This window comes from Lissotriton vulgaris, chromosome 2_1 (genome assembly GCF_964263255.1).
Source record: "Lissotriton vulgaris chromosome 2_1, aLisVul1.2, whole genome shotgun sequence".
Taxonomy (NCBI): Eukaryota; Metazoa; Chordata; class Amphibia; order Caudata; family Salamandridae; genus Lissotriton; species Lissotriton vulgaris.
In genome coordinates, this window is record NC_141687.1 from 1014886357 (window position 1) to 1014907554 (window position 21198).

The following is a 21198-nucleotide window of genomic DNA, read 5'->3' on the forward strand; positions in this document are numbered from 1 at the left end:
CTCAACTGACATGCTGTCAGATTCAAACTCATGGTCTTATAGACCATCCACAGTGCTTATAGGGGGAAAGGCAAAGAATATCTACATACATTGAAAGCCACCCACCTCATCCATCAACAATCATTCAATAGGTTGAAACATGAAGCGTGTTGGGCTCTGGACTGCGAGATGCCCACAATCCCTCTCTGAGTCCCCTAAAGACTGAGCTATTCAGACTTGATTTCCAACGCAATTCTTCACTAGTCAAGGTTTGCATGTGAAGAATATTAGATTTGAGCAGCGCCTATTCCATTAGAACCTAACTTCCCTTGCTTTATGTCTCATTATGTAACTGAATATTGCCAGTAATTAAGGCGCTGAGTAACATGTACCCCTATTTCAAATATTTAAAAGTCATAATAAACACATACATAAATAACTAAAACTAAAAGTACATCTGGACTTTGATAGACCTCACAATAAAAACACAAATACATACATAAATAAATGTCACTTCTGCACTCGCGGACCTTTGTGTGGATCGACATTTATGAAACAGACTGTACACTCATTTAATGTTAATCACCAGCACTTCTCAAATAATAGCAGGCGTTAAATAAGCCTTCCCAATTTGTAATGAATCCTAAAGCTCATTTTTAATGATATCTAGGGTTTTTCGACTCAGCGAGAAATTAGGTAATTATGCTGAGAACTAAAAATAATATGTTAAAGGTGTAATGGAGAGGTAGAAACGATTTTCAAGGGAGCAGTGAAAAAATTAAAAAATCACCACTTTGAGCAAAACCTTAAATAGCAAGCAAACCAGCAGCAAGTAATGGTCATGATCCCAGCAAAAGTTCCTTTCATCTTTCACCCGCCTATTGATTAATCCTTTCACACTTGCATGCATTTAACCATCCAAATCTGCAATTTACTTTTTCACCTTGCCATACTTTCACCATTTTACTAATCCATTAACCATCCATCCTTTACCCATTCAGCCTTCTAATGTCCATCAATCCATCCATCCATCCATCTAAGAATCTATCCATCCATCCATCAATCCGTCCTTTCGCTGATCTATCCAGTGCTTCGCCTCCACATTCTTTCCTTTTACTTTTTCTTCACTTATCCTTTTGTCTATCCATTCTTTTGCTCAACAGCCTATCTGTCAGTCCGTCCATCTAGCCATCTTTTCACATATTAATAATTTTACCTTCTAGCCGTCCTTTTCCTCTCCATCTTTCCTTTCTTCCTTCCGTTCATATTTTCAACCTCGCTTCTTTTCACACTTGTTAATGTTAAGGGTATTTCTAAAGCACAAACTGTTACCCAAGGGTGTCCTGGCGCTAACAGCTTTCCTCCGGATGTTGAGGCGGAGGCACAATTAAAGGTTAAAGAGCCAGGTTTTAAATTGTTTCTTGAATTTCAGGAGATTGGTGGAGTTTCTTAAGTGGAAGGGGAGATCATTCCAGGCCCTTGCAGCACCAGCAATGAAGATTCTCCCACCCCATGAAACTCTTTTTATGGACGGTACTGATACCAACCTAGCCCCCAATGAGCGAAGTAATCTTTTGGGCTGGTACCACTGCAGCTGCTGCTTGAGGTATTCTGGGCCGGTGCCCTGCAGTGCCTTGTACACAGAGCTTTAAAACGTACCCTTTTCTTCACATGCAGCCAGTGACGTTTTTTGATTTCCTTAGCAATAGGCTTAAATTTTGGTGTGTCGGTGAGCAATCTAGCTGCTGCATTTTGCAACAGTTGAAGCTTGTTCTTCCATGTTTTCACCCGCCCTTAACCCTTCATTCATGTCAGGCTTCCTTTTATCTTTCCATCCTTCCTTCCAAGTTTCCTCCTTTCATCTTTCCCTTATTCCTTCCTTCTCCCCTCACTCTTTTCCCCTTCCTGTTCAACTAGCTTTCTTATTTTTCTCCCAGCCTTATTTTCTCATTCCTAACTTTCACCTATTTGCTCCTTCCCATCTCTTCCTGCCCTTTTCCCCATTGTCATCCTTTCAGTCTGTCTCCTTCCCTACTCATTTAGTAACGCTAACACTAACAGTGACAGAAAGTTAGTCTAGGAATGCATTCTGTTAAAGCACTACTGCTAGGTACTAAAATGATGCCAGAAAATTTGGAAATCCCTTCTTGCAAAGCTCTCTATTTACACACCTCTGTATTTTTGTTTCTATGAAGGTCAGAACACGAAGGATGGCAGACCATTCACTTTGGAAGATGCATTTAGTTCACATTTCTATTACAAACAATATTATACCTCTTGGATTTCAGGTATGGTGTATGCCTCTTGAATTTCTAGCTGTTGCATTGTTATTCGTGCATTCTTTCTGATGTAGATTTAATATCTAAATGAAAATTACAGATACATTGTCAACATAACATATTCTTGAAACTGGAATCTTTGGATCAAAATGGTGTAACATTTCAATCTTTCAAGGACAGTTGTTCATACAAATAGTGACAAGGTATATAATGGTTCTTGAACACCATAGAGATTTCCTTTTGAACACGTAAAGTGTTAATTTTAACTTGATCGATGACATTTGATTTTATTTTAAATTTAACTTGATTGGCTTAGAGGATCCCAAAAATTATGAGAATCATGAAAAATATATAGTTGGAAATTAGGGACAAAGGGGCTAATATAAGCCCTCGCAGGTGGCCCACTAGCCTTCCAGGTCATAAAGGCCGTGATCTATGTTTCCCAGGTGGCGAACAGTCCGCCATGTTTAGAGATCCCCACTTACCTGCGGGTGTCTCAAAACCACCACTGATGTGGCTGCTTTGAAGCTTAAGGAGCAGGAACCATGTTTGTTTTTCAAGAAGAAAATCCCAAAGCGTCCGTTTATTCCTAAAAAACAAAGAAAAAAGAAATGATTGCCCCTGATACACTGGGAACATTTCACCTGTGCTGTGGGACCATTCAGGGATTTCCTAGCACGGCACTTCCATGCCTCAAAACGTAAATCTAGGAAGTGTTGCTTTTGCCATAATAGGGTGGGGTGACTGTGACTGTGACATAGTGGCAGATAGATTGCCAGGTCACATGTTGATGGAGACAGAGCCAGCTGAAGCTCTGTTGGTAAGACCCGTAGAAAAACCACAGTTTTGGTGAGGCGGTTTGTAGGAGCTCATTCCTGAAATACACAATTTAGGGGCATATTATCAAAAAACAGCTGGGATAATGGGCTTGATAATATGCCTTTGTGAATTCCCATAGAAGCCCATGTTCTGGTGTGAACATGGGCTTCTATTGGAATTCTCAAGGGCATATTATCAAGCCCATTATCGCCGCTTTAGTGGCAGTTTCCTGCCGCTAAATCGGCGATAATTTTAACGCCGTTCTTGATAATATGCCCCTTAGTGCTTTCTGGATGGATATTCTTGTTGAAAGTATAGTTTGTTATAGGGAACAAATATCTTTTCATGTTTAGACATCACAGGACATTCAAATAATGAGGGTATGTATATGCACATTGAAGTCTTTTCTTTTTTGTAAACAGAATTTTATTGCCATTTTTGATAAATTACACATTACCCAAATAAGTTGATTAGGATACAAAGATTACACAAATATCACTACACATCCTACTGCAAATAACCTATTACACCCTACCCTCCCACAACCCCTTAAAGTGCAGCCCCTATCACATCATGCATCACTGTTTTCGAATCATAGTCTAGAAGCCTCTTGCCTCAAAATTCACATTTTCAGTATTTGATACTACATATTCTCCATTCTTAGCGTACATTTTCAGAATTTGCTACTACATACTCTCCATTCCAGAATGTTCTGAAATTACTACTACGTGCATTCCTCCCCAGATACATCCACCATGTCAGGGTCACTAAGACAATCCAATAAGGGATCCCATGCTCGACTACTGCCAAATGATCCTCTTCCTTTCCTCACTTCTCTACGTAACACAGTGCTCTCATAGCCTGTCCACTGAATCAAACCTCCCCCTTCCATTTTTCAACCCTATGGGCCCTTGCAGCTTTTCAATGCATAGTAATCTCATGTCTAGAAAGCACCAGGGCCAAGTCAATAAGTCCTGAAGTATTTTTGCGCTTGACAGATCTAGGAAATCCCCCCAGAAGGCAAAAACAAGGGAGCACAATCAATCAACGTCTGTGTCACCTCATTAATGCAGTACACTACATCCCTCCAAACCCCCCCCAACAGTGAACTAGACCACATCATGTGGAACATTTCAACCCCATGTTCATCGCATCGAGGACATGCCACATTAGTAGCATGAAAAAACAGAGATATTTTGCCCGGAGTCATATACTCCCTATGTAAATAATAGAAATGAATCAGCCTAAATGTAGCACTTTAAGATACTTGCAAAAAACACAGTTGATGGACAGAATGTAGAACAATGTCATACATTCACCCCAGTACAAGGATCTGGGCCTAAATCCATCATTTTTTTGCACTCCACACCACCCTGGGTTAGACACTGGCTATATGCAAATCAGCTCTGACCCTGTGCCTCATGGGAACAGTCCAGTCCGAACTACCAAGCCATGTCTTTCCCAGACCGGAATAAAGCATCCAAGGACCGGTTTCTGGCTATCAGCCTTCATCAGCCTGGATAGCTTGACTCCAGTGGTGTGGAGAGCCTGGGACTCACGTCTGAATATACCCAGCACACTCAGGGTGAAAATTGCAAAAAACACAGTTGATGGACAGAATGTAGAACAATGTCATACATTCACCCCAGTACAAGGATCTGGGCCTAAATCCATCGTTTTTTTGCACTCCACACCACCCTGGGTTAGACACTGGCTATATGCAAATCAGCTCTGACCCTGTGCCTCATGGGGACAGTCCAGTCCGAACTACCAAGCCATGTCTTTCCCAGACTGGAATCAAGCATCCAAGGACCGGTTTCTGGCTATCAGCCTTCATCAGCCTGGATAGCTTGACTCCAGTGGTGTGGAGAGCCTGGGACTCACGTCTGAGTATACCCAGCACACTCAGGGTGAAAATTGCAAAAAACACAGTTGATGGACAGAATGTAGAACAATGTCATACATTCACCCCAGTACAAGGATCTGGGCCTAAATCCATCGTTTTTTTGCACTCCACACCACCCTGGGTTAGACACTGGCTATATGCAAATCAGCTTTGACCCTGTGCCTCATGGGAACAGTCCAGTCCGAACTACCAAGTCATGTCTTTCCCAGACCGGAATCAAGCATTCAAGGACCGGTTTCTGGCTATCAGCCTTCATCAGCCTGGATAGCTTGACTCCAGTGGTGTGGAGAGTCTGGGACTCACGTCTGAGTATAGCCAGCACACTCAGGGTGAAAATTGCAAAAAACACATTTGATGGACAGAATGTAGAACAATGTCATACATTCACCCCAGTACAAGGATCTGGGCCTAAATCCATCGTTTTTTTGCACTCCACACCACCCTGGGTTAGACACTGGCTATATGCAAATCAGCTCTGACCCTGTGCCTCATGGGAACAGTCCAGTCCGAACTACCAAGCCATGTCTTTCCCAGACCGGAATCAAGCATCCAAGGACCGGTTTCTGGCTATCAGCCTTCATCAGCCTGGATAGCTTGACTCCAGTGGTGTGGAGAGCCTGGGACTTACGTCTGAGTATACCCAGCACACTCAGGGTGAAAATTGCAAAAAACACAGTTGATGGACAGAATGTAGAACAATGTCATACATTCACCCCAGTACAAGGATCTGGGCCTAAATCCATCGTTTTTTTGCACTCCACACCACCCTAGGTTAGACACTGGCTATATGCAAATCAGCTCTGACCCTGTGCCTCATGGGAACAGTCCAGTCCGAACTACCAAGCCATGTCTTTCCCAGACCGGAATCAAGCATCCAAGGACCGGTTTCTGGCTATCAGCCTTCATCAGCCTGGATAGCTTGACTCCAGTGGTGTGGAGAGCCTGGGACTCACGTCTGAGTATACCCAGCACACTCAGGGTGAAAATTGCAAAAAACACAGTTGATGGACAGAATGTAGAACAATGTCATACATTCACCCCAGTACAAGGATCTGGGCCTAAATCCATCGTTTTTTTGCACTCCACACCACCCTGGGTTAGACACTGGCTATATGCAAATCAGCTCTGACCCTGTGCCTCATGGGAACAGTCCAGTCCGAACTACCAAGCCATGTCTTTCCTAGACCGGAATCAAGCATCCAAGGACCGGTTTCTGGCTATCAGCCTTCATCAGCCTGAATAGCTTGACTCCAGTGGTGTGGAGAGCCTGGGACTCACGTCTGAGTATACCCAGCACACTCAGGGTGAAAATTGCAAAAAACACAGTAGATGGACAGAATGTAGAACAATGTCATACATTCACCCCAGTACAAGGATCTGGGCCTAAATCCATCGTTTTTTTGCACTCCACACCACCCTGGGTTAGACACTGGCTATATGCAAATCAGCTCTGACCCTGTGCCTCAGGGGAACAGTCCAGTCCGAACTACCAAGCCATGTCTTTCCCAGACCGGAATCAAGCATCCAAGGACCGGTTTCTGGCTATCAGCCTTCATCAGCCTGGATAGCTTGACACCAGTGGTGTGGAGAGCCTGGGACTTACGTCTGAGTATACCCAGCACACTCAGGGTGAAAATTGCAAAAAACACAGTTGATGGACAGAATGTAGAACAATGTCATACATTCACCCCAGTACAAGGATCTGGGCCTAAATCCATCATTTTTTTGCACTCCACACCACCCTGGGTTAGACACTGGCTATATGCAAATCAGCTCTGACCCTGTGCCTCATGGGAACAGTCCAGTCCGAACTACCAAGCCATATCTTTCCCAGACCGGAATCAAGCATCCAAGGACCGGTTTCTGGCTATCAGCCTTCATCAGCCTGGATAGCTTGACTCCAGTGGTGTGGAGAGCCTGGGACTCACGTCTGAGTATACCCAGCACACTCAGGGTGAAAATTGCAAAAAACACAGTTGATGGACAGAATGTAGAACAATGTCATACATTCACCCCAGTACAAGGATCTGGGCCTAAATCCATCGTTTTTTTGCACTCCACACCACCCTGGGTTAGACACTGGCTATATGCAAATCAGCTCTGACCCTGTGCCTCATGGGAACAGTCCAGTTCGAACTACCAAGCCATGTCTTTCCTAGACCGGAATCAAGCATCCAAGGACCGGTTTCTGGCTATCAGCCTTCATCAGCCTGAATAGCTTGACTCCAGTGGTGTGGAGAGCCTGGGACTCACGTCTGAGTATACCCAGCACACTCAGGGTGAAAATTGCAAAAAACACAGTAGATGGACAGAATGTAGAACAATGTCATACATTCACCCCATTACAAGGATCTGGGCCTAAATCCATCGTTTTTTTGCACTCCACACCACCCTGGGTTAGACACTGGCTATATGCAAATCAGCTCTGACCCTGTGCCTCAGGGGAACAGTCCAGTCCGAACTACCAAGCCATGTCTTTCCCAGACCGGAATCAAGCATCCAAGGACCGGTTTCTGGCTATCAGCCTTCATCAGCCTGGATAGCTTGACTCCAGTGGTGTGGAGAGCCTGGGACTCACGTCTGAGTATACCCACCACACTCCGGGTGAAAATTGCAAGAAACACAGTTGATGGACAGAATGTAGAACAATGTCATACATTCACCCGAGTACAAGGATCTGGGCCTAAATCCATCGGTTTTTTGCACTCCACACCACCCAGGGTTAGACACTGGCTATATGCAAATCAGCTCTGACCCTGTGCCTCATGGGAACAGTCCAGTCCGAACTACTCCAGTGGTGTGGAGAGCCTGGGACTCACGTCTGAGTATACCCAGCACACTCAGGGTGAAAATTGCAAGAAACACAGTTGATGGACAGAATGTAGAACAATGTCATACATTGACCCCAGTACAAGGATCTGGGCCTAAATCCATCGTTTTTTTGCACTTCACACCACCCTGGGTTAGACACTGGCTATATGAAAATCAGCTCTGACCCTGTGCCTCATGGGAACAGTCCAGTCCGCACTACCAAGCCATGTCTTTCCCAGACCGGAATAAAGCATCCAAGGACCGGTTTCTGACTATCAGCCTTCATCAGCCTGGATAGCTTGACTCCAGTGGTGTGGAGAGCCTGGGACTCACGTCTGAGTATACCCAGCACACTCAGGGTGAAAATTGCAAAAAACACAGTTGATGGACAGAATGTAGAACAATGTCATACATTCACCCCAGTACAAGGATCTGGGCCTAAATCCATCGTTTTTTTGCACTCCACACCACCCTGGGTTAGACACTGGCTATATGCAAATCAGCTTTGACCCTGTGCCTCATGGGAACAGTCCAGTCCGAACTACCAAGTCATGTCTTTCCCAGACCGGAATCAAGCATCCAAGGACCGGTTTCTGGCTATCAGCCTTCATCAGCCTGGATAGCTTGACTCCAGTGGTGTGGAGAGCCTGGGACTCACGTCTGAGTATACCCAGCACACTCAGGGTGAAAATTGCAAAAAACACATTTGATGGACAGAATGTAGAACAATGTCATACATTCACCCCAGTACAAGGATCTGGGCCTAAATCCATCGTTTTTTTGCACTCCACACCACCCTGGGTTAGACACTGGCTATATGCAAATCAGCTTTGACCCTGTGCCTCATGGGAACAGTCCAGTCCGAACTACCAAGTCATGTCTTTCCCAGACCGGAATCAAGCATCCAAGGACCGGTTTCAGGCTATCAGCCTTCATCAGCCTGGATAGCTTGTCTCCAGTGGTGTGGAGAGCCTGGGACTCACGTCTGAGTATACCCAGCACACTCAGGGTGAAAATTGCAAAAAACACATTTGATGGACAGAATGTAGAACAATGTCATACATTCACCCCAGTACAAGGATCTGGGCCTAAATCCATCGTTTGTTTTTGCACTCCACACCACCCTGGGTTAGACACTGGCTATATGCAAATCAGCTCTGACCCTGTGCCTCATGGGAACAGTCCAGTCCGAACTACCAAGCCATGTCTTTCCCAGACCGGAATCAAGCATCCAAGGACCGGTTTCTGGCTATCAGCCTTCATCAGCCTGGATAGCTTGACTCCAGTGGTGTGGAAAGCCTGGGACTTACGTCTGAGTATACCCAGCACACTCAGGGTGAAAATTGCAAAAAACACAGTTGATGGACAGAATGTAGAACAATGTCATACATTCACCCCAGTACAAGGATCTGGGCCTAAATCCATTGTTTTTTTGCACTCCACACCACCCTGGGTTAGACACTGGCTATATGCAAATCAGCTCTGACCCTGTGCCTCATGGGAACAGTCCAGTCCGAACTACCAAGCCATGTCTTTCCCAGACCGGAATCAAGCATCCAAGGACCGGTTTCTGGCTATCAGCCTTCATCAGCCTGGATAGCTTTTCTCCAGTGGTGTGGAGAGCCTGGGACTCACGTCTGAGTATACCCAGCACACTCAGGGTGAAAATTGCAAAAAACACATTTGATGGACAGAATGTAGAACAATGTCATACATTCACCCCAGTACAAGGATCTGGGCCTAAATCCATCGTTTTTTTTGCACTCCACACCACCCTGGGTTAGACACTGGCTATATGCAAATCAGCTCTGACCCTGTGCCTCATGGGAACAGTCCAGTCCGAACTACCAAGCCATGTCTTTCCCAGACCGGAATCAAGCATCCAAGGACCGGTTTCTGGCTATCAGCCTTCATCAGCCTGGATAGCTTGACTCCAGTGGTGTGGAGAGCCTGGGACTTACGTCTGAGTATACCCAGCACACTCAGGGTGAAAATTGCAAAAAACACAGTTGATGGACAGAATGTAGAACAATGTCATACATTCACCCCAGTACAAGGATCTGGGCCTAAATCCATTGTTTTTTTGCACTCCACACCACCCTGGGTTAGACACTGGCTATATGCAAATCAGCTCTGACCCTGTGCCTCATGGGAACAGTCCAGTCCGAACTACCAAGCCATGTCTTTCCCAGACCGGAATCAAGCATCCAAGGACCGGTTTCTGGCTATCAGCCTTCATCAGCCTGGATAGCTTGACTCCAGTGGTGTGGAGAGCCTGGGACTCACGTCTGAGTATACCCAGCACACTCAGGGTGAAAATTGCAAAAAACACAGTTGATGGACAGAATGTAGAACAATGTCATACATTCACCCCAGTACAAGGATCTGGGCCTAAATCCATCGTTTTTTTGCACTCCACACCACCCTGGGTTAGACACTGGCTATATGCAAATCAGCTCTGACCCTGTGCCTCATGGGAACAGTCCTGTCCGAACTACCAAGCCATGTCTTTCCTAGACCGGAATCAAGCGTCCAAGGACCGGTTTCTGGCTGTCAGCCTTCATCAGCCTGAATAGCTTGACTCCAGTGGTGTGGAGAGCCTGGGACTCACGTCTGAGTATACCCAGCACACTCAGGGTGAAAATTGCAAAAAACACAGTAGATGGACAGAATGTAGAACAATGTCATACATTCACCCCAGTACAAGGATCTGGGCCTAAATCCATCGTTTTTTTGCACTCCACACCACCCAGGGTTAGACACTGGATATATGCAAATCAGCTCTGACCCTGTGCCTCAGGGGAACAGTCCAGTCCGAACTACCAAGCCATGTCTTTCCCAGACCGGAATCAAGCATCCAAGGACCGGTTTCTGGCTATCAGCCTTCATCAGCCTGGATAGCTTGACTCCAGTGGTGTGGAGAGCCTGGGACTCACGTCTGAGTATACCCACCACACTCGGGGTGAAAATTGCAAGAAACACAGTTGATGGACAGAATGTAGAACAATGTCATACATTCACCCGAGTACAAGGATCTGGGCCTAAATCCATCGTTTTTTTTGCACTCCACACCACCCTGGTTAGACACTGGCTATATGCAAATCAGCTCTGACCCTGTGCCTCATGGGAACAGTCCAGTCCGAACTACTCCAGTGGTGTGGAGAGCCTGGGACTCACGTCTGAGTATACCCAGCACACTCAGGGTGAAAATTGCAAGAAACACAGTTGATGGACAGAATGTAGAACAATGTCATACATTGACCCCAGTACAAGGATCTGGGCCTAAATCCATCGTTTTTTTGCACTTCACACCACCCTGGGTTAGACACTGGCTATATGAAAATCAGCTCTGACCCTGTGCCTCATGGGAACAGTCCAGTCCGAACTACCAAGCCATGTCTTTCCCAGACCGGAATCAAGCATCCAAGGACCGGTTTCTGGCTATCAGCCTTCATCAGCCTGGATAGCTTGACTCCAGTGGTGTGGAGAGCCTGGGACTCACGTCTGAGTATACCCAGCACACTCAGGGTGAAAATTGCAAAAAACAAAGTTGATGGACAGAATGTAGAACAATGTCATACATTCACCCCAGTACAAGGATCTGGGCCTAAATGCATCGTTTTTTTGCACTCCACACCACCCTGGGTTAGACACTGGCTATATGCAAATCAGCTTTGACCCTGTGCCTCATGGGAACAGTCCAGTCCGAACTACCAAGTCATGTCTTTCCCAGACTGGAATCAAGCATCCAAGGACCGGTTTCTGGCTATTAGCCTTCATCAGCCTGGATAGCTTGACTCCAGTGGTGTGGAGAGCCTGGGACTCACGTCTGAGTATACCCAGCACACTCAGGGTGAAAATTGCAAAAAACACATTTGATGGACAGAATGTAGAACAATGTCATACATTCACCCCAGTACAAGGATCTAGGCCTAAATCCATCGTTTTTTTGCACTCCACACCACCCTGGGTTAGACACTAGCTATATGCAAATCAGCTCTGACCCTGTGCCTCATGGGAACAGTCCAGTCCGAACTACCAAGCCATGTCTTTCCCAGACCGGAATCAAGCATCCAAGGACCGGTTTCTGGCTATCAGCCTTCATCAGCCTGGATAGCTTGACTCCAGTGGTGTGGAGAGCCTGGGACTTACGTCTGAGTATACCCAGCACACTCAGGGTGAAAATTGCAAAAAACACAGTTGATGGACAGAATGTAGAACAATGTCATACATTCACCCCAGTACAAGGATCTGGGCCTAAATCCATCGTTTTTTTGCACTCCACACCACCCTGGGTTAGACACTGGCTATATGCAAATCAGCTCTGACCCTGTGCCTCATGGGAACAGTCCAGTCCGAACTACCAAGCCATGTCTTTCCCAGACCGGAATCAAGCATCCAAGGACCGGTTTCTGGCTATCAGCCTTCATCAGCCTGGATAGCTTGACTCCAGTGGTGTGGAGAGCCTGGGACTCACGTCTGAGTATACCCAGCACACTCAGGTTGAAAATTGCAAAAAACACAGTTGATGGACAGAATGTAGAACAATGTCATACATTCACCCCAGTACAAGGATCTGGGCCTAAATCCATCGTTTTTTTGCACTCCACACCACCCTGGGTTAGACACTGGCTATATGCAAATCAGCTCTGACCCTGTGCCTCATGGGAACAGTCCAGTCCGAACTACCAAGCCATGTCTTTCCCAGACCGGAATCAAGCATCCAAGGACCGGTTTCTGGCTATCAGCCTTCATCAGCCTGAATAGCTTGACTCCAGTGGTGTGGAGAGCCTGGGACTCACGTCTGAGTATACCCAGCACACTCAGGGTGAAAATTGCAAAAAACACAGTAGATGGACAGAATGTAGAACAATGTCATACATTCACCCCAGTACAAGGATCTGGGCCTAAATCCATCGTTTTTTGCACTCCACACCACCCTGGGTTAGACACTGGCTATATGCAAATCAGCTCTGACCCTGTGCCTCATGGGAACAGTCCAGTCCGAACTACTCCAGTGGTGTGGAGAGCCTGGGACTCACGTCTGAGTATACCCAGCACACTCAGGGTGAAAATTGCAAGAAACACAGTTGATGGACAGAATGTAGAACAATGTCATACATTGACCCCAGTACAAGGATCTGGGCCTAAATCCATTGTATTTTTGCACTCCACACCACCCTGGGTTAGACACTGGCTATATGAAAATCAGCTCTGACCCTGTGCCTCATGGGAACAGTCCAGTCCGAACTACCAAGTCATGTCTTTCCCAGACTGGAATCAAGCATCCAAGGACCGGTTTCTGGCTATCAGCCTTCATCAGCCTGGATAGCTTGACTCCAGTGGTGTGGAGAGCCTGGGACTCACGTCTGAGTATACCCAGCACACTCAGGGTGAAAATTGCAAGAAACACAGTTGATGGACAGAATGTAGAACAATGTCATACATTCACCCCAGTACAAGGATCTGGGTCTAAATCCATCATTTTTTTGCACTCCACACCACCCTGGGTTAGACACTGGCTATATGCAAATCAGCTCTGACCCTGTGCCTCATGGGAACAGTCCAGTCCGAACTACCAAGCCATGTCTTTCCCAGACTGGAATCAAGCATCCAATGACCGGTCTCTGGCTTCCAGCCTTCATCAGCCTGGATAGCTTGACTCCAGTGGTGTGGAGAGCCTGGGACTTACGTCTGAGTATACCCAGCACACTCAGGGTGAAAATTGCAAAAAACACAGTTGATGGACAGAATGTACAACAATGTCATACATTCACCCCAGTACAAGGATCTGGGCCTAAATCCATCATTTTTTTGCACTCCACACCACCCTGGGTTAGACGCTGGCTATATGCAAATCAGCTCTGACCCTGTGCCTCATGGGAACAGTCCAGTCCGAACTACCAAGCCATGTCTTTCCCAGACCGGAATTAAGCATCCAAGGACCGGTTTCTGGCTATCAGCCTTCATCAGCCTGGATAGCTTGACTCCAGTGGTGTGGAGAGCCTGGGACTCACGTCTGAGTATACCCAGCACACTCAGGTTGAAAATTGCAAAAAACACAGTTGATGGACAGAATGTAGAACAATGTCATACATTCACCCCAGTACAAGGATCTGGGCCTAAATCCATCGTTTTCTTGCACTCCACACCACCCTGGGTTAGACACTGGCTATATGCAAATCAGCTCTGACCCTGTGCCTCATGGGAACAGTCCAGTCCGAACTACCAAGCCATGTCTTTCCCAGACCGGAATCAAGCATCCAAGGACCGGTTTCTGGCTATCAGCCTTCATCAGCCTGAATAGCTTGACTCCAGTGGTGTGGAGAGCCTGGGACTCACGTCTGAGTATACCCAGCACACTCAGGGTGAAAATTGCAAAAAACACAGTAGATGGACAGAATGTAGAACAATGTCATACATTCACCCCAGTACAAGGATCTGGGCCTAAATCCATCGTTTTTTTGCACTCCACACCACCCTGGGTTAGACACTGGCTATATGCAAATCAGCTCTGACCCTGTCCCTCATGGGAACAGTCCAGTCCGAACTACTCCAGTGGTGTGGAGAGCCTGGGACTTACGTCTGCGTATACCCAGCACACTCAGGGTGAAAATTGCAAGAAACACAGTTGATGGACAGAATGTAGAACAATGTCATACATTGACCCCAGTACAAGGATCTGGGCCTAAATCCATCGTTTTTTTGCACTTCACACCACCCTGGGTTAGACACTGGCTATATGAAAATCAGCTCTGACCCTGTGCCTCATGGGAACAGTCCAGTCCGAACTACCAAGCCATGTCTTTCCCAGACCGGAATCAAGCATCCAAGGACCGGTTTCTGGCTATCAGCCTTCATCAGCCTGGATAGCTTGACTCCAGTGGTGTGGAGAGCCTGGGACTCACGTCTGAGTATACCCAGCACACTCAGGGTGAAAATTGCAAGAAACACAGTTGATGGACAGAATGTAGAACAATGTCATACATTCACCCCATTACAAGGATCTGGGCCTAAATCCATCGTTTTTTTGCACTCCACACCACCCTGGGTTAGACACTGGCTATATGCAAATCAGCTCTGACCCTGTGCCTCAGGGGAACAGTCCAGTCCAAACTACCAAGCCATGTCTTTCCCAGACCGGAATCAAGCATCCAAGGACCGGTTTCTGGCTATCAGCCTTCATCAGCCTGGATAGCTTGACTCCAGTGGTGTGGAGAGCCTGGGACTCACGTCTGAGTATACCCACCACACTCGGGGTGAAAATTGCAAGAAACACAGTTGATGGACAGAATGTAGAACAATGTCATACATTCACCCGAGTACAAGGATCTGGGCCTAAATCCATCGTTTTTTTGCACTCCACACCACCCAGGGTTAGACACTGGCTATATGCAAATCAGCTCTGACCCTGTGCCTCATGGGAACAGTCCAGTCCGAACTACTCCAGTGGTGTGGAGAGCCTGGGACTCACGTCTGAGTATACCCAGCACACTCAGGGTGAAAATTGCAAGAAACACAGTTGATGGACAGAATGTAGAACAATGTCATACATTGACCCCAGTACAAGGATCTGGGCCTAAATCCATCGTTTTTTTGCACTCCACACCACCCTGGGTTAGACACTGGCTATATGCAAATCAGCTTTGACCCTGTGCCTCATGGGAACAGTCCAGTCCGAACTACCAAGTCATGTCTTTCCCAGACCGGAATCAAGCATCCAAGGACCGGTTTCAGGCTATCAGCCTTCATCAGCCTGGATAGCTTGTCTCCAGTGGTGTGGAGAGCCTGGGACTCACGTCTGAGTATACCCAGAACAACCAGGGTGAAAATTGCAAAAAACACATTTGATGGACAGAATGTAGAACAATGTCATACATTCACCCCAGTACAAGGATCTGGGCCTAAATCCATCGTTTTTTTGCACTCCACACCACCCTGGGTTAGACACTGGCTATATGCAAATCAGCTCTGACCCTGTGCCTCATGGGAACAGTCCAGTCCGAACTACCAAGCCATGTCTTTCCCAGACCGGAATCAAGCATCCAAGGACCGGTTTCTGGCTATCAGCCTTCATCAGCCTGGATAGCTTGACTCCAGTGGTGTGGAGAGCCTGGGACTTACGTCTGAGTATACCCAGCACACTCAGGATGAAAATTGCAAAAAACACAGTTGATGGACAGAATGTAGAACAATGTCATACATTCACCCCAGTACAAGGATCTGGGCCTAAATCCATTGTTTTTTTGCACTCCACACCACCCTGGGTTAGACACTGGCTATATGCAAATCAGCTCTGACCCTGTGCCTCATGGGAACAGTCCAGTCCGAACTACCAAGCCATGTCTTTCCCAGACCGGAATCAAGCATCCAAGGACCGGTTTCTGGCTATCAGCCTTCATCAGCCTGGATAGCTTGTCTCCAGTGGTGTGGAGAGCCTGGGACTCACGTCTGAGTATACCCAGCACACTCAGGGTGAAAATTGCAAAAAACACATTTGATGGACAGAATGTAGAACAATGTCATACATTCACCCCAGTACAAGGATCTGGGCCTAAATCCATCGTTTTTTTTGCACTCCACACCACCCTGGGTTAGACACTGGCTATATGCAAATCAGCTCTGACCCTGTGCCTCATGGGAACAGTCCAGTCCGAACTACCAAGCCATGTCTTTCCCAGACCGGAATCAAGCATCCAAGGACCGGTTTCTGGCTATCAGCCTTCATCAGCCTGGATAGCTTGACTCCAGTGGTGTGGAGAGCCTGGGACTTACGTCTGAGTATACCCAGCACACTCAGGGTGAAAATTGCAAAAAACACAGTTGATGGACAGAATGTAGAACAATGTCATACATTCACCCCAGTACAAGGATCTGGGCCTAAATCCATTATTTTTTTGCACTCCACACCACCCTGGGTTAGACACTGGCTATATGCAAATCAGCTCTGACCCTGTGCCTCATGGGAACAGTCCAGTCCGAACTACCAAGCCATGTCTTTCCCAGACCGGAATCAAGCATCCAAGGACCGGTTTCTGGCTATCAGCCTTCATCAGCCTGGATAGCTTGACTCCAGTGGTGTGGAGAGCCTGGGACTCACGTCTGAGTATACCCAGCACACTCAGGGTGAAAATTGCAAAAAACACAGTTGATGGACAGAATGTAAAACAATGTCATACATTCACCCCAGTACAAGGATCTGGGCCTAAATCCATCGTTTTTTTGCACTCCACACCACCCTGGGTTAGACACTGGCTATATGCAAATCAGCTCTGACCCTGTGCCTCATGGGAACAGTCCTGTCCGAACTACCAAGCCATGTCTTTCCTAGACCGGAATGAAGCGTCCAAGGACCGGTTTCTGGCTGTCAGCCTTCATCAGCCTGAATAGCTTGACTCCAGTGGTGTGGAGAGCCTGGGACTCACGTCTGAGTATACCCAGCACACTCAGGGTGAAAATTGCAAAAAACACAGTAGATGGACAGAATGTAGAACAATGTCATACATTCACCCCAGTACAAGGATCTGGGCCTAAATCCATCGTTTTTTTGCACTCCACACCACCCAGGGTTAGACACTGGATATATGCAAATCAGCTCTGACCCTGTGCCTCAGGGGAACAGTCCAGTCCGAACTACCAAGCCATGTCTTTCCCAGACCGGAATCAAGCATCCAAGGACCGGTTTCTGGCTATCAGCCTTCATCAGCCTGGATAGCTTGACTCCAGTGGTGTGGAGAGCCTGGGACTCACGTCTGAGTATACCCACCACACTCGGGGTGAAAATTGCAAGAAACACAGTTGATGGACAGAATGTAGAACAATGTCATACATTCACCCGAGTACAAGGATCTGGGCCTAAATCCATCGTTTTTTTGCACTCCACACCACCCTGGTTAGACACTGGCTATATGCAAATCAGCTCTGACCCTGTGCCTCATGGGAACAGTCCAGTCCGAACTACTCCAGTGGTGTGGAGAGCCTGGGACTCACGTCTGAGTATACCCAGCACACTCAGGGTGAAAATTGCAAGAAACACAGTTGATGGACAGAATGTAGAACAATGTCATACATTGACCCCAGTACAAGGATCTGGGCCTAAATCCATCGTTTTTTTGCACTTCACACCACCCTGGGTTAGACACTGGCTATATGAAAATCAGCTCTGACCCTGTGCCTCATGGGAACAGTCCAGTCCGAACTACCAAGCCATGTCTTTCCCAGACCGGAATCAAGCATCCAAGGACCGGTTTCTGGCTATCAGCCTTCATCAGCCTGGATAGCTTGACTCCAGTGGTGTGGAGAGCCTGGGACTCACGTCTGAGTATACCCAGCACACTCAGGGTGAAAATTGCAAAAAACAAAGTTGATGGACAGAATGTAGAACAATGTCATACATTCACCCCAGTACAAGGATCTGGGCCTAAATGCATCGTTTTTTTGCACTCCACACCACCCTGGGTTAGACACTGGCTATATGCAAATCAGCTTTGACCCTGTGCCTCATGGGAACAGTCCAGTCCGAACTACCAAGTCATGTCTTTCCCAGACTGGAATCAAGCATCCAAGGACCGGTTTCTGGCTATTAGCCTTCATCAGCCTGGATAGCTTGACTCCAGTGGTGTGGAGAGCCTGGGACTCACGTCTGAGTATACCCAGCACACTCAGGGTGAAAATTGCAAAAAACACATTTGATGGACAGAATGTAGAACAATGTCATACATTCACCCCAGTACAAGGATCTAGGCCTAAATCCATCGTTTTTTTGCACTCCACACCACCCTGGGTTAGACACTAGCTATATGCAAATCAGCTCTGACCCTGTGCCTCATGGGAACAGTCCAGTCCGAACTACCAAGCCATGTCTTTCCCAGACCGGAATCAAGCATCCAAGGACCGGTTTCTGGCTATCAGCCTTCATCAGCCTGGATAGCTTGACTCCAGTGGTGTGGAGAGCCTGGGACTTACGTCTGAGTATACCCAGCACACTCAGGGTGAAAATTGCAAAAAACACAGTTGATGGACAGAATGTAGAACAATGTCATACATTCACCCCAGTACAAGGATCTGGGCCTAAATCCATCTTTTTTTTGCACTCCACACCACCCTGGGTTAGACACTGGCTATATGCAAATCAGCTCTGACCCTGTGCCTCATGGGAACAGTCCAGTCCGAACTACCAAGCCATGTCTTTCCCAGACCGGAATCAAGCATCCAAGGACCGGTTTCTGGCTATCAGCCTTCATCAGCCTGGATAGCTTGACTCCAGTGGTGTGGAGAGCCTGGGACTCACGTCTGAGTATACCCAGCACACTCAGGTTGAAAATTGCAAAAAACACAGTTGATGGACAGAATGTAGAACAATGTCATACATTCACCCCAGTACAAGGATCTGGGCCTAAATCCATCGTTTTTTTGCACTCCACACCACCCTGGGTTAGACACTGGCTATATGCAAATCAGCTCTGACCCTGTGCCTCATGGGAACAGTCCAGTCCGAACTACCAAGCCATGTCTTTCCCAGACCGGAATCAAGCATCCAAGGACCGGTTTCTGGCTATCAGCCTTCATCAGCCTGAATAGCTTGACTCCAGTGGTGTGGAGAGCCTGGGACTCACGTCTGAGTATACCCAGCACACTCAGGGTGAAAATTGCAAAAAACACAGTAGATGGACAGAATGTAGAACAATGTCATACATTCACCCCAGTACAAGGATCTGGGCCTAAATCCATCGTTTTTTGCACTCCACACCACCCTGGGTTAGACACTGGCTATATGCAAATCAGCTCTGACCCTGTGCCTCATGGGAACAGTCCAGTCCGAACTACTCCAGTGGTGTGGAGAGCCTGGGACTCACGTCTGAGTATACCCAGCACACTCAGGGTGAAAATTGCAAGAAACACAGTTGATGGACAGAATGTAGAACAATGTCATACATTGACCCCAGTACAAGGATCTGGGCATAAATCCATTGTATTTTTGCACTCCACACCACCCTGGGTTAGACACTGGCTATATGAAAATCAGCTCTGACCCTGTGCCTCATGGGAACAGTCCAGTCCGAACTACCAAGTCATGTCTTTCCCAGACTGGAATCAAGCATCCAAGGACCGGTTTCTGGCTATCAGCCTTCATCAGCCTGGATAGCTTGACTCCAGTGGTGTGGAGAGCCTGGGACTCACGTCTGAGTATACCCAGCACACTCAGGGTGAAAATTGCAAGAAACACAGTTGATGGACAGAATGTAGAACAATGTCATACATTCACCCCAGTACAAGGATCTGGGCCTAAATCCATCATTTTTTTGCACTCCACACCACCCTGGGTTAGACACTGGCTATATGCAAATCAGCTCTGACCCTGTGCCTCATGGGAACAGTCCAGTCCGAACTACCAAGCCATGTCTTTCCCAGACTGGAATCAAGCATCCAATGACCGGTCTCTGGCTTCCAGCCTTCATCAGCCTGGATAGCTTGACTCCAGTGGTGTGGAGAGCCTGGGACTTACGTCTGAGTATACCCAGCACACTCAGGGTGAAAATTGCAAAAAACACAGTTGATGGACAGAATGTAGAACAATGTCATACATTCACCCCAGTACAAGGATCTGGGCCTAAATCCATCATTTTTTTGCACTCCACACCACCCTGGGTTAGACGCTGGCTATATGCAAATCAGCTCTGACCCTGTGCCTCATGGGAACAGTCCAGTCCGAACTACCAAGCCATGTCTTTCCCAGACCGGAATCAAGCATCCAAGGACCGGTTTCTGGCTATCAGCCTTCATCAGCCTGGATAGCTTGACTCCAGTGGTGTGGAGAGCCTGGGACTCACGTCTGAGTATACCCAGCACACTCAGGTTGAAAATTGCAAAAAACACAGTTGATGGACAGAATGTAGAACAATGTCATACATTCACCCCAGTACAAGGATCTGGGCCTAAATCCATCGTTTTCTTGCACTCCACACCACCCTGGGTTAGACACTGGCTATATGCAAATCAGCTCTGACCCTGTGCCTCATGGGAACAGTCCAGTCCGAACTACCAAGCCATGTCTTTCCCAGACCGGAATCAAGCATCCAAGGACCGGTTTCTGGCTATCAGCCTTCATCAGCCTGAATAGCTTGACTCCAGTGGTGTGGAGAGCCTGGGACTCACGTCTGAGTATACCCAGCACACTCAGGGTGAAAATTGCAAAAAACACAGTGGATGGACAAAATGTAGAACAATGTCATACATTCACCCCAGTACAAGGATCTGGGCCTAAATCCATCGTTTTTTTGCACTCCACACCACCCTGGGTTAGACACTGGCTATATGCAAATCAGCTCTGACCCTTTGCCTCATGGGAACAGTCCAGTCCGAACTACTCCAGTGGTGTGGAGAGCCTGGGACTCACGTCTGCGT

At 47.2% G+C, this 21198-nt stretch overlaps 1 protein-coding gene across 2 annotated transcripts in view; it reads left to right on the forward strand.

Annotated features, from left to right (window-relative positions):
- FAP (fibroblast activation protein alpha) overlaps positions 1 to 21198 on the forward strand; it is an 830211-nt gene that overhangs the window by 142944 nt on the left and 666069 nt on the right. For both annotated transcript variants that reach the window (XM_086956603.1, XM_086956604.1), the window contains exon 3: positions 2175 to 2267. In XM_086956603.1, the coding sequence (XP_086812729.1) occupies positions 2175 to 2267 (93 nt within the window). The remainder of the gene's footprint in view (positions 1 to 2174; positions 2268 to 21198) is intronic.